The 15,893-nt window shown below is 46.9% G+C and overlaps 1 protein-coding gene across 2 annotated transcripts in view; it reads left to right on the plus strand.

The window, feature by feature from the left end:
• Window positions 1-2,947: 2,947 nt before the first annotated feature.
• The window catches only part of Gria1 (glutamate ionotropic receptor AMPA type subunit 1), a 321,785-nt gene continuing 308,839 nt past the window's right edge, over window positions 2,948-15,893 (plus strand). For both annotated transcript variants that reach the window (XM_021178392.2, XM_021178393.2), the window contains exons 1-2: window positions 2,948-3,336; window positions 6,281-6,418. In XM_021178392.2, the coding sequence (XP_021034051.1) occupies window positions 3,255-3,336; window positions 6,281-6,418 (220 nt within the window). In that variant the 5' untranslated portion in view covers window positions 2,948-3,254. The remainder of the gene's footprint in view (window positions 3,337-6,280; window positions 6,419-15,893) is intronic.

Genomic DNA, 15,893 nt, shown 5'->3' on the forward strand with positions numbered 1-15,893 from the left:
GGGTGAAGAATGGGGAGGGGAGTGAGCCCAGTCGACCCGAGCGGGTATCCAGGTGCCCCTTCCAGTGTCAGCTCTGGAGCCCCTTTAAACAGAAGTGTTCCTTTGGGACATAACAAAGACATAGAAACCAGGATGCTTCTCTGGTGTTCCTGGCTTCCAGCAAGGACATTCTTTAAGCTGCTGGTTTGGGGACCTGCCCTGCCTGACCAGTTTCTGTCTCCTTTTCTCATCCTCTCTGTGCTATTCCCACAGCCTAGAGAGAAGGTTCCTAGCCTCACCTCTGCTGGCTTCTTGTCTCTGTCCTCTCCAGGTTCTATTCAGGCTCACAGAGCGCCTGAACCCTCTCCTGCCTCCAGCAGGCTGCCTGCTCTCTCTTCTTTAGCATGCTTTGTCTCCCGACCACAAGTTCCCTTCCCTAAGTCTTTGAAGTCATGCTGGGGTCTGGCAGATACACAGTGGCTGCTTCCTTGTCCCCTCCCCACTGTGGTATTTGCATCAGAGCCCTTGTCCTGGCCTGTGTTGGATGGCAGTTAGATTTTTATCTGCCATCCACCACATTCACCTACTTTGAGGCAGAGGTCCTGCCTAGGACCTTTCTGTGGTCCCCAGCACCAAGCTGGATACAGAGTGTGGATACAGTGGATACAGAGAAGGATTCCTCTATCATTTAATTTGAAGAGAAATGTGATGATCAGTTGAAACACTATGTGATTTGGCCTCTATGTCTGAGCTTCCTGTGTCTCTAACCATTGAACAGACATGTACTTAGTAATCAATGGGCTGAGGACAGACCATAGAGTGTGTGTCCTGGAAGCTGTGTCTTATTACATGATTTATGAAGATCATAGAAAATGCATCTTTTGGACTCCTTTAATCACACCCCCAAGCCAAACAATTATTTCTAGCTCCAAGCAGGTGATGTGATTTTACTAATTAATCCTTGTAAGGGCTTTGAGATCTTCTGAAAGGTGACAATGTATGAAGCCTTTAGTGACAGCCTAATTATTATTATTACAAGGCACAAAGCTCAGAGAGCTTGAAAGATCCCCAGGTACCATTCAAAATAGTAAGAGACAAAAAAAAAAAAAATTTTAAAGTCCATGGAAGAATTTTAACATGGAATCATTCAATCACAGGCTCTCAATATTGGCCTTGACTTCAGAAGTGATCTTTCTGGAGCCTGGCCTCACAAGTTTCACTCCCTGATGCTCACACAGGATGGCCCTGCCCAGTACTCACTGCCCTAGGGCCAAATAATGATGACCTTTAAGCCAGATACCTGTTCCTTCTGTTCACAGCAAGATAAATGGTGGATAACCACTGGTGTTCGGGACACTTGAATTACCCAGTGAGTCTATCAAAAGACACAGGAAAGCACAAGGCACCTGGCCACCACATTGCTCCTGCTTCACGGCTGGTGTGGAGCATGTGGCAAGTCCCACGTGTGATGGTGCCGTGCTGGTGAAGGAGTGGGGAGTCTCTTGATGAAATGTTTTGTTCCAGTCCAAAGTCTTTTTGGTTCTTCCGACTGGGGAACAAGTGAAGCTTGCTTTCCCTGCAAGTCTCTGGGCTCGGTAAGCATCTTACCCAGGTCAGAGGGTCTACCCACGACAACTAAAGCCTTTAAGTCCACAAGGCCAGGGCCAGTGAGATGGCTGAGCCCAGTAAAGACACCTGCCGCTAAGCCTGATGGTCTGGGTTCAATCCCTGGTCCCACATGGTAGGAGAAGCAAATCCCACAAGTTGTCCTCTTACCTCCACTCAAATGTCATGGCATTCACACACACACACTTAAAAATATAGCAACAATATTTAAAAGTTCAAGACCTCACTGGGTGTCTTCATGAGTGAATTCCAGGAGCCATGGTCATATCTGAGTGGGAGGACAGATGGAATGACTCCAGGAAGATAAACTGTAAACAGCCCTAGCTGTTAACAATGGCTGCCCCACAGCCCATGCCATCATCCTGTACACACATCTCTCTTGGGTATCTCCAAGCCAGCTGCAGTCCAGCAGGGTCCACAGAGGCCCAGTTTCTCCTGGACACAAACAATCTGAGTTATAAGTGAAGGCAGCCTGCATCCTCCGACTGGAATCAGCGCAAAATGACTCATGTAATTGCCCTGTGTGCGTACCCTGAATCTTCTTGTTCACCCACCCACACAACTCTGCTGTTATAGATTCCTGCACCCTGCAAGAAAAAAAAACAGGGGGGGGGACAAGTTCAAATACCTATGGTTGCAAAAAGGCCACCCGTGCCTCTCCTAAAGATGGAAGGGGCTGCTAAGCATCCAGGTCCAAGCACAGGCCAGTCACACCGAAGCTACTGTTGTATGCCTTTCTCACAGTCTTTCCTTTAAATTTCTGGAGAGGGATTTCTAGGGTCTCCCCCTTGGGAATTAGTTGTAGGAATAATTGGGCCAGTGGAGTGTAGAAGATATATCCAGCACAACCCGTGCGTGCACTACTAGAGAAAGTGACCTAGATCAAGCAGCTGGTGAATCCAGGGCTATTGTGGGGACCCCCTGCCACCTACTGACTTGCAACTGAACCCGCATTCCCAATAGCATCTTATCCCCTGGCAGGGGGAGGGGCAGAGAGAGAGAGAGAGAGAGAGAGAGGCAGAGGAAGGTGGGGGAGGTGAAGGGGACAGTGGGTTGCCCCCTTTGGAGAAAGCACCCTCCACCCTCCCTCCTTCATCTCCACCATCCTCTGCACCCACAGGGGGAAAAGTGAGGTGAGGATGGAGAGGCAGGGGTGATGGGCTGGGGAGACCAATGCAGGAACTCCGAGCTGGCTCCTGGGTACCAGCATAGAGAGCTGGCAGCCTGTGAGAGTGTGAGGGGGAGAGGAGAGAAGAGAGAGAGAGAGAGAGAGAGAGAGAGAGAGAGAGAGAGAGAGAGAGAGAGAGAGAGAGAGAGAACGGGAGGGTGAGAGAGGCTGGCTGCTAGAGAAGAGGAGGAGAGCAGAGGGAGAGGGGGAGCGAGCTAGCGCTCCAAGCATGAGGACGGGCTGCTCCCGGCTCAGTTAATCTGGCTGTCAGTCGGTGTTAACGCTGCAGTTTAACTGCTCGGCTCCCCTTCCAAGAGAAACAAGAGAAACCTCACAGAAGGAAGGGAGGAAGGAAAGAAGCAAGCAAGGAATTGCAGGAAGAAAAGAGCCGGCAGAGCATCCAGAAGAATCAAAGGGAGGGGAGGGAAGACCAAATCTATGGTTGGACCAGGGCTTCTTTTTCGCCAATGTAAAAAGGAATATGCCGTACATCTTTGCCTTTTTCTGCACCGGTTTTCTAGGTGCGGTTGTGGGTGCCAATTTCCCCAACAATATCCAGATAGGTGAGTGAGAGGGGCAGCTGGGGAGGGACTTTGGGGATCTGGCCAGGATTTTCTTTTTCATTTTTTTCTTTTTCTTTTTTTTTTTTTATTTGGAGGGGAGATTTCTCAACCCATTCTCAGTCGGAGCTGTTGTGCTTAGCAATGGAACACCAGGAAGGGAGGAAGACTTGGGTCGCCGGTCTGGGAAAGGGGGTTTCATCCTCATCTGATGCTGCGAGGGGCACCGTGGAAGTGTGTTCTCTCTCTCTCTCTCTCTCTCTCTCTCTCTCTCTCTCTCTCTCTCTCTCTCTCTCTCGTGTGTGTGCGCGCACACACACAGGTGCACACACACCGCGCACTCCAAGCATCAGGCATGAGTGCCTGAAATGGAGGAGCATTTCTCTGTTCCAGAGAGGGAAAAATATAAGCAGACTGCGCTTGAAACAGGGTTCAGAGTGTTTAAGGAGTTAACTCTGACTAGGGGGATGTTCTGGTTGATTTATATAAATATGTAAGGTGGGCGTATGTGTGTTGTGATTATATATTAAATGTGCACATGTAGCCGGAGTGATGGGGATGACAGTGATGTCTGGCTGGGGGAGGGGAAAGAGACCCCCTCTTCAGGAAGGAGTGGTGGATGCTAGGTTGATTGCCTTTGCTGAGAAGTCCCAGGCCTTACTTGGTAGCCAGAGCTCTACGGACCCCCCTCGCTATCTTCCTTTTCCCTTCTGCCATGCTGGGCTGTGTCCCTCATTCCCTGATCCTGGAACTTCCTAGCCTGCCTTTTCTCTCACCCTTTCCCCATCCTCTTGAGTGCTCTGTCCACAGACACTGACAGTAGTGCTCCAGCAAGAGCACACACACACACACACACAGAGAGAGAGAGAGAGAGAGAGAGGCTCCTTCCTCACTCCCACCCCTCAGCAGCAGTCCTCATTCCTGGCCTCCATCCTCTCAACCTGCAGGTGGGTTTCAACATGCTGCATGCCTCTCTGTCCCTCATTTCCCTTCATTCGGTGCTGGCTGTACTTGTATTTACGAAGGAGCCGACAGGTAATGCTATTCCTGTAACCATAGGACAGACAAATGAAGCAACATCAGCATGGGAACAGGGCTTGGGGTCAGGGTGACCAGCAGCTCAGCACTGTTTGTGCCCCAGCATCAACTAGGCTGTTGTATTTGGAGGCATCTTGGCAGGTTGGCTTTCTGTGTCCTCCCCACATCAGGGGTTGGCTTAGGAGGGAGAGTTCCATCCCCACTATGGGGGTTTGTGAGAGTGTTTGTGTTTCCAGGGGTGAGAGAGAACAGGGGGGTGGGATATATAACACACTCATGTGCTTCTAATAGCCTCTTGGGGTCTCTCCAGCTTCCTGGCTCCTGGTACTGTTGGGGTTGCTGTGGAGAAACTTGCTTTGTTTCCTGACACCTGTTAAGCTGTATTCTGAAGTGTGTACATGTGCGTGAGCTCCTGCCTTACAGGCAAACTTCCTGCCTCCGGGAGATGCTTCCCTTGTGGCCCAGCCTGTAGCTGCTCCCTCCTACCTTCCACCTGCTCACTTCCATTCATTCCAGAGAAAACCAGGACCAGAGGAGTGTGGGGTGTGGTCACCTGGGAGGAGAGAGTGGAGCATCCCAAGCAAGAGTAATTGTTTTAGCTTTTTGTTTGCTTGTTTGTTTTTGCTTTTTAAAATGGGGTTGTTTTTAGTGTGTATGTAAGTCACGTGTGCTGGCCTACGGCACTGTTCCTCTCTCTTCTTGCTTATTCTGTACATTTTTCCGCTGGTTGTGATCTTTCATCAAGGAAACTAGGTTTCTGCAGGTATGTGTATACATCATGACTGTGGTGTTGCTGTGGGCACACCCACATTAGCCCACGCATCCCTGCAGGAATTTCATGTTCAGTCTTTGTCACTGTTGCTCTTTTTAAACACAAGGGAGACACGTCAGACAAATGCTGAAATTATCACCTCCACGAGGCTGTTGTCAATTCTACTCACATGATCTCTAACACCAAACATGTATCTACTGCACAGGAAGTTACCGGGACATTACTGGAACTGTAATGATTACTGGCCAATCAGAGATAGACTTCTGTGCACACATGTGTTGTAGTCTGAACCCTAGAAACAGCTGCTTTCAATTTATAGGCATGCATTTCAATTCATTTGCACATCCATGCTATTGCAAAGAAAAGCCCTGTGTCCTTGTGTTTTGGAACAAAAGCCCCAGCAGGTACCATCCCTGCGCTGTTCACTGGAAGATGTTGGCACATTCTGGCAACCATAAGACCCCCCACATCTGCAAAGCACAATGACAACCCCTTTATGTAATCAGACTGTCCGAGGTATCTGGAAACATGAGCAATGAAACGCAAAAACCAGAATGCTCAAAGAAAAACAAATAATAAGCATGGATGGCAATGGGCAAGTTACATAGCATCCTAGCACTCAGACCGGGCAGAGTCTCAAAGCAAACAAACAGTTACGGTTGAAAAGCCTGAAGAGTCCCAGGCCTCCATTTCTAACACTCTGCAACACTTGCTTATAACTAGAGGCTCTATGAATGAGAAATAGAGTCTCGATAAGAAAAGATAAATGCAGGGAGAATCAGAGAGAGAGAGAGAGAGAGAGAGAGAGAGAACAGAGACTCATGGACATCTTGTAGAAAAATTAAGGAAGAGTAAAACTCTAGTCTCCTGTGTTCTTTGCTTGTTGATGAGCTAGTGGGCACACAGTCAAATGTTGGGGGCAAAGTGATGGATGCTAAGGGCCCTGTCATAAAAGCTTAGCCATGGTGTGGAAGTCTTGGCATCCAGTTGAGTCTGGTTGGATTCCTTACCAGTGAGAGCAAGGACTATAGGCCTGGATTTGCATGGGAAAAGACTGGACTCTCTGGAATGGTCTGCTGAGACACTGAGATCCATCCCTACCCCAGACTTACTACACTGCCTTTTCTTTCCTCACAGGGGGATTATTTCCAAACCAACAATCACAGGAACATGCGGCTTTTAGGTTTGCTTTGTCACAACTCACGGAGCCCCCCAAGCTGCTTCCCCAGATCGATATTGTGAACATCAGTGACAGCTTTGAGATGACTTACCGATGTAAGTAACGGCTGCTATTTCTGACATGTCTTTCTGGCTAGACCCTCCCATGATGGGAGGGCTCGTGGGTAGGTGTTGTTGCAAAAGCGACTCCAGTCATCATTTGTCATCGTGAGAGAAGGCCCTTCAAGGGACATTTCCAGTGTCTTTTAAGTGATTCCCACCATCTATATCTTAGATCATGCTGTGCTTTGTAGAATGGGTGCATTTCTTCACCATCAGCGAATTTTAGATACCAGCCTGGTGGGGTCTTGGGTTGATTGCATCTGGCCTACTTCACGGGGGCCTCTAGATTGAGAAAGTTTATAGACAACTGCTGAGAGGGAGAAGGACTGGTCCTGAGTTGAGGACAATGTAGCTAAAATGCCCCAGCCATTTCCTGCCCACCAGTAGGAGAATGAAAGTGTGCCTATATCTCCATAAGCACAGGTAGATGTGAAGTGTGACCTATATCGGCAAAGTAAATAATAATTATTGAAATGTGGTGGCTAGGTGGTTTCCAAAGAGGTGCGAAGTGACTATCTGCTTAAGACAAACTATGGGTTAAAGAGAGAAGGATCTGAGAAGGCTACGCAGTTTTAGTGATGCCCTTGGAGCTTAAAACAGACTGCCAAGGGGGAACTCCAGCAGGGACATCTGGAGCAGCAGTGTTATAAATGTGGTGGGCTAATTCCCTTAATAATAGAAACTAAACATGTAAATCTGGGTGCTGGGTTGTATAGCTGTCTCTCTGTGTCAGAAGACAGGCTAAAAATTAATCAGTAGAGACATTGTCCCTCTGGGGATTAAGCTCTGGTGGAATTGCACTGCAAGAAAGTATAAGCATCCAGAATGAGGGAGAGCTGATACAGACCCCAAGCTGGATGGAGTCAGCACTGTAGATTTCATGAACCATCATTGGCTCCATGACCGCCACCGAGCTACGAATGGTTTAAGGCACGGTTGTGTCTTTCATCTCTCTTCCATATACCCTTATGAGAGCCTCTCAGCGATTGCCACTGCTGAGACTTTGAAGTGTCCAAATATGAATTCAGAATTTTCTCTGCCTCTGAGATCATGCATGGGATAATGCTGATATGAGTTTCAGGAATTACAGTTTTCCAGAAGGCTTTGGTTAAATGCATCATGGCCATGGGTGGTGGTGTTTGCTGTCACTCATTAATCTGTGGCTACAGACTATGTGGAACTAGATGCTTTGGGGGGATTATCTATTTTAGTCCTTTACAGAGCTTTGTAGAAAACTGCTGTCATCCTCTTTGAGACAAGAGCATGAGGTGGGGCAGCTATGTAACCTTCACAAGGTCAGTAGAGGAGTGGAGAGTGGTCTTGAACCACCTTCAGCCCTCAAATCTACATTTCTGTTGACTATGATAAACGGATAGAGCCACCTATCCTTAGGACACCTTGACTACTGTGCCTGAAGTAATAGAGGGTGTTCTGATGAGGCAGTGACCTGATACAGCATTGAAAGTGATGAACTCCAATTTCATACTGCAGATGTGGCCTTGCATGAGAGTGGACCAGTGGATGGAAAAGGTAGCTACTCTGCATTCTGGTCAAGCCAGGGTTGAGGATCTTGCCTGGTGTGTTACTTGCTATAGCAGTTGATTGACCAAGTACCTGACAAGAGCATCCTGATGTAGGAAGGGATTGTGTTGACTCACAGTGTGAGGACACAGTTCATCCCGATGAGGAAGACTCAGGGACGAGAGCCTAAGGCTGCTTGCTCCCCCTTGAGCAGATCAGGACTCAGAGAAGAGGGGATGATAGGGTTCTATTGGCTTTCCCCTTCTCCCTTCTTATTCGGGTGACTACCCTGGTTCATGAATAGTGCTTCCTGCATTCACGGTGAGTCTGACCCACTCAGTGAGTGTCCCCCAGACATCCCCACAGGGATACCTCACTAAGGCCCTAAGTAAAATGTAAACCAGTCAACTTGTCAAAATCAAGAATCACACTCACTGCACGGAAGAAAAAAAGCTAACACTGAATCTCTGGGTTGTGGGTCTGTGAAAACATCATAGCAAGAAACTGAGAACAAGGCAGAGCAGGTCTTTAGATATTGGATGACCTCTGTTCCTTTTCCTGTGGCTTGGAATGGATCTATGAGGGGAAAGGTTTAATGAGACATCAGTGTATCTGGACCACTTAAACCTCTTACACGCATAAGGAAGTGTGAAGATGCCTTTTGGCTGTGGAAAGAGGGCTCAGCAGTTAAAAGCATAAACAACTCTAGCGAAGACTCAAATTCAGTTCCTGAAACTGACATCTCACAGCAACTGTAATTCCAGCTGTAGGGGATTTGACACCTTCTTCTGGCCTCCATTGGTACTAGAACATGCACATGCATGTGTGTGTGTGTGTGTGTGTGTGTGTGTGCGCGTGTGTGTGTGCACATATATATGCACATGTCTGTGTATGTATTTATGAGACCCCAATTTCATTTTTTGGTCAAACTCTCAAAGGTTCTCACTGCCCAACAAGTATAAGAAAATCAATGAGCATAAATAGCTGGTACAGGTACCCTCAACTCACAGGGCTGAGAGCTGTCTGTATCAGTGCGTGGTGGAAAGATATGCTAACTGCCTCCCTACTGTCAAAATGCTGAGTGCCAAGGCAAGATAATAAGGACACAATGAGAAAGAAATGTTCAAAGTCAAGAGGTTGTATTTCTGGTCTGTTATCTTTACAACCTAAGACCTGATCTTGTAGAGAGCTGCTGCCTGTTTATCAGGGAGGCAGACGCAAGGCACAGGCAAGGTTGCCTATTGTGGGCAGTGGATTTGAGGTTTTGAACATGACACCTGCTGCATACCAGCATACAGGTTGTTACTCATGTCTGCCTTATGAATCTGGCTGTTCTTTCAATGTTTCAATGTTTTCAAACTGTGTGGCAAGGAGGGCATTAGAAACAGAGAGGATAAAACTGTTGGCTCTCTACTAGATTGTACCCACCCCAAAGGGGACATGAGGAAACTCTCCAAGAATCAATAAAGTCATTTATTGTCACTGCCCATAATAGGCAACCTTGCCTGTGCCTTGCGTCTGCCTCCCTGATAAACAGGCAGCAGCTCTCTACAAGATCAGGTCTTAGGTTGTGAAGATAACAGACCAGAAATACAACCTCTTGCCTTTGAACATTTCTTTCTCATTGTGTCCTTAGAGTCTCCTTCCAAGTCTACTAAGACCTTTAGTTTCTGCTCTTTAGTCCCAAAAGCAGAGGGAATGGAGGGGACTTGCAGGAGAGGTAGCACTGTGACTCGTCTCTGCTACCTTCACAGGAAGCAGTGGAACCTTCTGTGACTGTGCTGTGTGGCCCATCAGTGTGGGAATCTGTACACCTCTCCCAGTTTGAACTGAGTAAAACTATCAAAGAGAGAGAGGGGAGGTGTTCTGGGCAGAATGGGTTAACTCATCAGGCATGGAAAACAAAGAAAAAATATGTCATTCAGATTTAGCTTTGAATGTTTTTCTGAAATATGAAGCAGCATTTACCTCAAATTAATGCCCCATTCTTTTGACTTCAAAAAATGAGCAAGTGTTTATCATTTCAATTTGATCATTCAATTGTGTTTTTGATGTATTTTGCTATTCATTATCCCTCCACCAGAGGGTGGAGAAAGGAAAGGAGAGGACATGTTTTAACTGTTCCTGCTAGAAGTTTCAGCAACAGGCCATTTAAGGGGAGGGTGGTGAATACAGGGCAAGGGATGCAGGGGAGACAGACAGAAGTATCCTGACTACTGCCACCAGTGAGTGAGAGTCTAGTGTCTTTGCATGGACATTCCTCACCTGACATGATTTCAGAGGTGATGGTTAATAATCAATTCAAATATCTCAGAGTCTCCTTCCAAGTCTACTAAGACAGAGTACAGGTGGCTATCTATAAAGCAGGTATTTACTGACTGGGCTATCCACCTGCCTCCATGCCTTTATAGAGTAAGTGTAGATTAAGTGAGCAAGTGCCATGCTAAGTGATCTGCAGTTAGGTAGCAATCAGAGGGCCACTAAACAGCTCATGTCAACTCTTCACTCATTCCTCCATTCATTATTCCATTCACTCTTTTCTATCACACACATATGCATGCACATGCACAGTATGCATGTATGCATGTGTCCGTGTACACACACACACACACACACACACACACACACAATTCCTGCTTCATGTAGGAATGCAGCCTTGTGACAGATGCTGGTAAGTGCCAATAACTAAAACACAAAAGCAAAGACCCAGCCTTGTGCAGCATATGGTTTAACCAAGAGGTCCCCGGACTTCAGCACACGTAGCAAATACCCAGAGGCTGGTTTAAAGCAAGGCTCAGCAGTGGCTTCTCTTCAACCAGAATCAGAATATTCAAGAGCAGACCCAGAAGACTCTATACTGCTTAGTATGGGCATCGCAGCTTAAGCAATGCTTTTATCTAAAAAGTCTTCCATTTCTTCAGTAAGCATTTCTGAGCCCTTAACCAAACCCAGGCATAACGTTAAGTACTAGAAACGCAGACAAAGCTAAGACACGTTCACTGCCCTGGAGGACTTTATCCCCAGCGAGGCACACTGTCCTGTAAAAGAAAATTAAAATGTAATGTTGTACGTGCCTTTGCAGATTTCTAAGGAGTGTTAGAGGCACAGGGAGGCACGGAATTGGCTTCTCTCAGAGAGTGTGGTAAAGAAGGAGGGAAGACAGGAAGAGTAGAGGGTGGAACTTTCTGGGCAGAGAAAATGGCAGGTGTAGAGGGAACATGTTCCTGAACTTCTCCTCTTGGACCTCTAGTAGCCTCCAGGTGGGCTTTTCAACTTGACATACATCACATGCTATGAAAGAGGTCACTAAATGACCACCCAAGGGCAATTTCCAGGACAGAGTCTACCATTCGAGAAGACGAAATTTCATATTAGAATTTGTATGCCCCATCCTTTAAAAAATATAAAAGGCAGAGCGAGGTCTGCATGAGATTGGATCCGTCAACCTCCTGTCATGGAGGATGGACCTTGGCCCTCCCTGAAGATTTATGGGCAGCTAATGGCTAGTGGGTTGTGGGTGCTGGGGGCACAAGACATTTGCTTCAGGAGCATAGTCACTGGCAAGGTGCCCAGGGTCCTGTAAACAGCCCCTACCAAACTCTTTGAAGCATCGACACTAAAAACAAAACCAAGGAAGCAGACAGGGGCCTCACTGGGAAGTAGAGGGAGAAATGTGAAAATGTCACGGTGAGACCATGATTGTATGTAATTAATATGCCTAATAAAACATTAAAAATGTTATTGAGAGATAAAGCAACATTAACCCCCAAGTCTATGTAGCCTTGATGGGTAGCCAAGGAATGGGCAGTCATCATCCAAATGGGACCCTTCTGGACCAGTCCAACTCTCGCTCTCTCCTCATTTCCTCCAGGAAGCATCACCTTTGCAAGCTGCATGGGTTCTGTAAGCAGCACTGCCTGTGTGTGGAGCACCTATCCACTGCTAGAATGTGAATTGCTCTCTACAAAGTGCATATATCCTCACACAGTGGTGCCAAGTCCACATGAAAAGGCCCCTAACATCAAGGAGTTTAGTCACCAATAGGCAGGGCTCACCCACACATCTACAAATGACGATAGCCTGTTATAGCCAGGTGGAGGGCAACATCTCCGCCATTGTGGGACTCCTGCTGTAGGTCCAATTGGTATTCTCAAGAGTGTTCTGACAAGGGTTTGGTTGCTGGCGACAGCAAAGGCCTCTTAGCTGCAGTATAAGCTTCACACAGTCACTTTAGAGCTTCGAATTCACAGTCTGCAGATTTATGTTGTTCGTCCTTCAGAATGCTTTTCAGGAGGTAGACAAAAATCCTGCCTTTCTACCTTCTTTGGAAAAAAGATTAAGACACTAAGCAATGCTGGGCACACATCTCTTTCCAGCATCTACTGTCTAGAGCTGAGAATTACTTGTTTTAATAAAAAACGTAAGCTTTCAGGTTTAGCTAAGCTCTCCCTATGCCTTGTCGTTCACGTAGCTGCTGTAATCAGATGATTTTGCTTGACCGGGTCTGTGCACAGGCCATTGCTCACATTATCCCCTTTAGTGTCCAGCACCGTGCTATTTTATTCTAATGTCTATCATTCACCCTGCAAGAAATAGTAAAGGACACACATGATATGTAACACTCGCTCATTGCTCGACAAAAGAAATCAGCCTTAATATAGAAATGAAGAGAATGCAGCGAGTGATGGGGTGAGCAAAGGCTACTCAGAAACTTGCTCTGTCACAGGTGCATCCTAAATGTTGTCTTAGGCATAGTGATCCCATTTTGTAGATGCTGCTACTGAAAGTAATGGATGGAGATTGTTTGCAAATTATGCCAAAAGAGCCTAAATTAGTCTCTGAGGACTCCACATGCTGCCGTGGAATCTGATTGGGGATAAAATAAGACAGATATGGTGGCTGTGTACAGAGAGACTTCAGAAGAGGGAAGGCTCACATTGGCATTGAAATGTGGAAATGTTAGTAGTGAGGAGGTAGGGAGATGTTTCGAGAGGATAATTCACAGAATCAGTATCCTCTCTTCAGCCTAACCACACTATGTGTGCCGATTTTGTGAGCTGCAAAAGTGGAACGTTTGTATTGTCTACTCTGTGGTGTGACTTTTCAAGGAGCAACATGAAGGAACATAGAAGAACTCCAGATAGCGTCCCAGTGATAGACCAGTGCAGTGATCATACCCAAGTCTAGCTTAGTCAATCACTGAGTCTAGTGATGATAAGTACAGGGGCAGAGGTGACTCAAAGGCAGCTGCATCACCAAAAGGTCCATCCCAGCAAGGAAACTGCCTCCCCAGAGCTCCAGCTAAGCTCCGCAAGGAGATCAATTGATAGTAGAGTCTCTTTCCTTGCTGCTTTGATAGCCTTGGGAAGCCGCCTGCAGACTTGTACAGGGATCAGGTGTTTCCTGAACCTTTGCAGTCTCCTTTATTTCCTGTCTTATGAGCATCTCTTCTCCATCCAGAGGGACTGTCTCGATTCAGAGGAAACGGGTACACTGCTCACCCCGCACACCCACGCCCATGCCCCTGGCTGATGGCAGATGTCTTCAGTTCTCTGGTTGATATGGCAACCTACTTGGGCTCCTGCATCTTCATCCATGTTCTCCCCATAAGACGCACAGGTGTTGACACTGGCGTGCGGTTGAATCTCAATTCTCTCTCTGAGCAGAGGTTTATTGATAAACACCTATCCCTGTGGGTAAAGACCTCTTTTGAGGGGATGAGCGAGATGGCTGCTGTCTTCTTGGAGCCTTAGGGTAAAGTAGTTATATGAGCTGTTTTGGGAAACTGGTAGCATTCATAGATGTATTCAGTCACTCGAAGCATTCGTCACTGCCTCCCTCCTGCAGTGGGGCTCCCATCATGCCCCTTCTGCACCGTGCAGACAGCTGCTGCTATTCACACGATTTCCAACATGACCTCAAACTCCCTCTCACTTCAGCATTCTAAGCAGCTACTGTGAAATGGTCAGAGTTGACTCAAGAGATGAAATCCATTTGCCATTGCAGGCCATTGCAATAGGAACTGAGGAAAAGAAAATGTACCAAACATTGATTCTCCCTTTAAGGGACTCGGGGTCTTAACAACTAAATAGGCTTGAATAAAGAGATGATGGATGGTCTATCTACCCCCTTTCCTTTCTTTCCCTCTCCTCTGCTTCCCCTCCTGTCTCTGCTCCCTTCCCCACTCTCTCTTCTCCTCTTCTCTCCTTTTTTCTTTCTTACGCATGCTCAGAAGAAGGAACTCCTGAACTCCTCTCTTGTAAGCAAACGTCCAGCTGGAACCATCTAGGTTTCATCAGACAGGAAGACTCAGGGAGAAAGCAAAAAGGCAGGGCCACTAAAGCCAGCTGTAGATGTATTGTGTGTGGTGCAATGGAAGGGGATTGGATTCTCTGGATTCAGATGGGAAGACTTGGATCCAAACAACAGACTATCTTCTTATTCAGATAGTCTTGGAGGAATAAAAGCATCCTCCCAGCATCCTTTATTGTGTGCATGTTTGTGTGCATGCAAGTGCACTTATCTGTGCAGAGATCCATATATGTATATGTTGTGCATGCACATAGAGGTCAAAGGTCAGCCTCTGGTATTGCTTCTCAGGAGCCATCCACTTTGTTTTGCCTGTTTGTTTCCTGAGATAAGTCTCTTGGTGAGAACTGGGGCTCATGGATTTTGCTAGGCTAGGGTGGAGGCTAGAGAGCACCATGGTTCTACCTGTCTCTATCTCTCCAGTTATGAGTTTGAAAATGTGCACCATCACTTGTGACTTTACATGGAAACTGGGGTTGAGCTCAGGTCCTCATGCTTCTAAGGCAAGCGCTTAATCATCTGAGCATCTCCACGATCCCTAGGGTGGGATTTTTATACTGAGTGCAAATGGAAAACTTCAGGGAGAGAAGTGCCTTTCTGGCTATAGGTCAGGGGGGTTCTTAAACCAACTAATACTACAGAAAAGGTCGTCCCAATGTGAAATAGCCACTTGCTATATGTAAATGCAGATCTGTTCATTCAGGATCCAGGATCCAGGAGTATTTCAGGACAGCTCTGTGCTCATAGTGTGTCCCAGCCAGGAACAACTGCAGATGAGTGAAATGAAGGGATTGCCTCAGAGAATGTGCTAAAGGACCAGGCAGGTCTCTGGGAAAGCATGTAACATGTAACCCGGGAGATAGCTCTAGGCAAGGGCGGAGCTAGGATCTGAACTGAGGACAAGAGCATGGGATGGTATACTGGCCAAAAAAAAAAAAAAAAAAAGAGTGGAGGATTCTAGTTGTAATCTAGGCAGGCACCTGCTGGGGAGATACAGGGAAGTATGTGGCTGGAGACAGATTGTTACATACTCTAGGCCATGGGAAGCCACCTGAGAATTGTAAGCTAAGAAGTGCTTGTCCAGACTTTGATTTCCTCAAAAGGAATTAGACAGATACTGGTCCCAGTCTTCCCCTGAAGGGCAGTGAGTAGGTGGGAAATGATGTGTTGCCACTCAGCAGCCGGAAGACTTTGTAGCTTTGAAGCTGGAGTACATTGGCCTCTGCTCCCTTATTACTATATCCATTACGGGGTGAAAACAGGCAAGAGGCAGGCCAAGAGATGCTGGGAGAAGGGGATGCTGATGGTCTATGTTGAATACCTGTCACATGTGGTTCTGTGAGCCATTAGTTGAGTATTTGTGAGAGCTGTTGACTGATCCAGGGAGGACATGGAATTCTAGGGACCCTGTGTACAGCAGATCTCCTAGCATGGAAACCAGACCGTATGCTGATATCACAGCAATTGGTAGAGTAAGACAGGAGGATAGCTATGAGTTTGAGGCTAAAACTGCCATGTAGTGAGTTATAAGACAACCTGGTATATATAGAAAAATCCTATGGAAGAAAGTAAAGGCAGAAGGAAGGAAGGAAGGAAGGAAGGAAGGAAGGAAGGAAGAAGGGAGGGAGGGAGGGAGGGA

The sequence above is a fragment of the Mus caroli genome, chromosome 11, assembly GCF_900094665.2.
Source record: "Mus caroli chromosome 11, CAROLI_EIJ_v1.1, whole genome shotgun sequence".
In the NCBI taxonomy this organism is placed as follows: domain Eukaryota; kingdom Metazoa; phylum Chordata; class Mammalia; order Rodentia; family Muridae; genus Mus; species Mus caroli.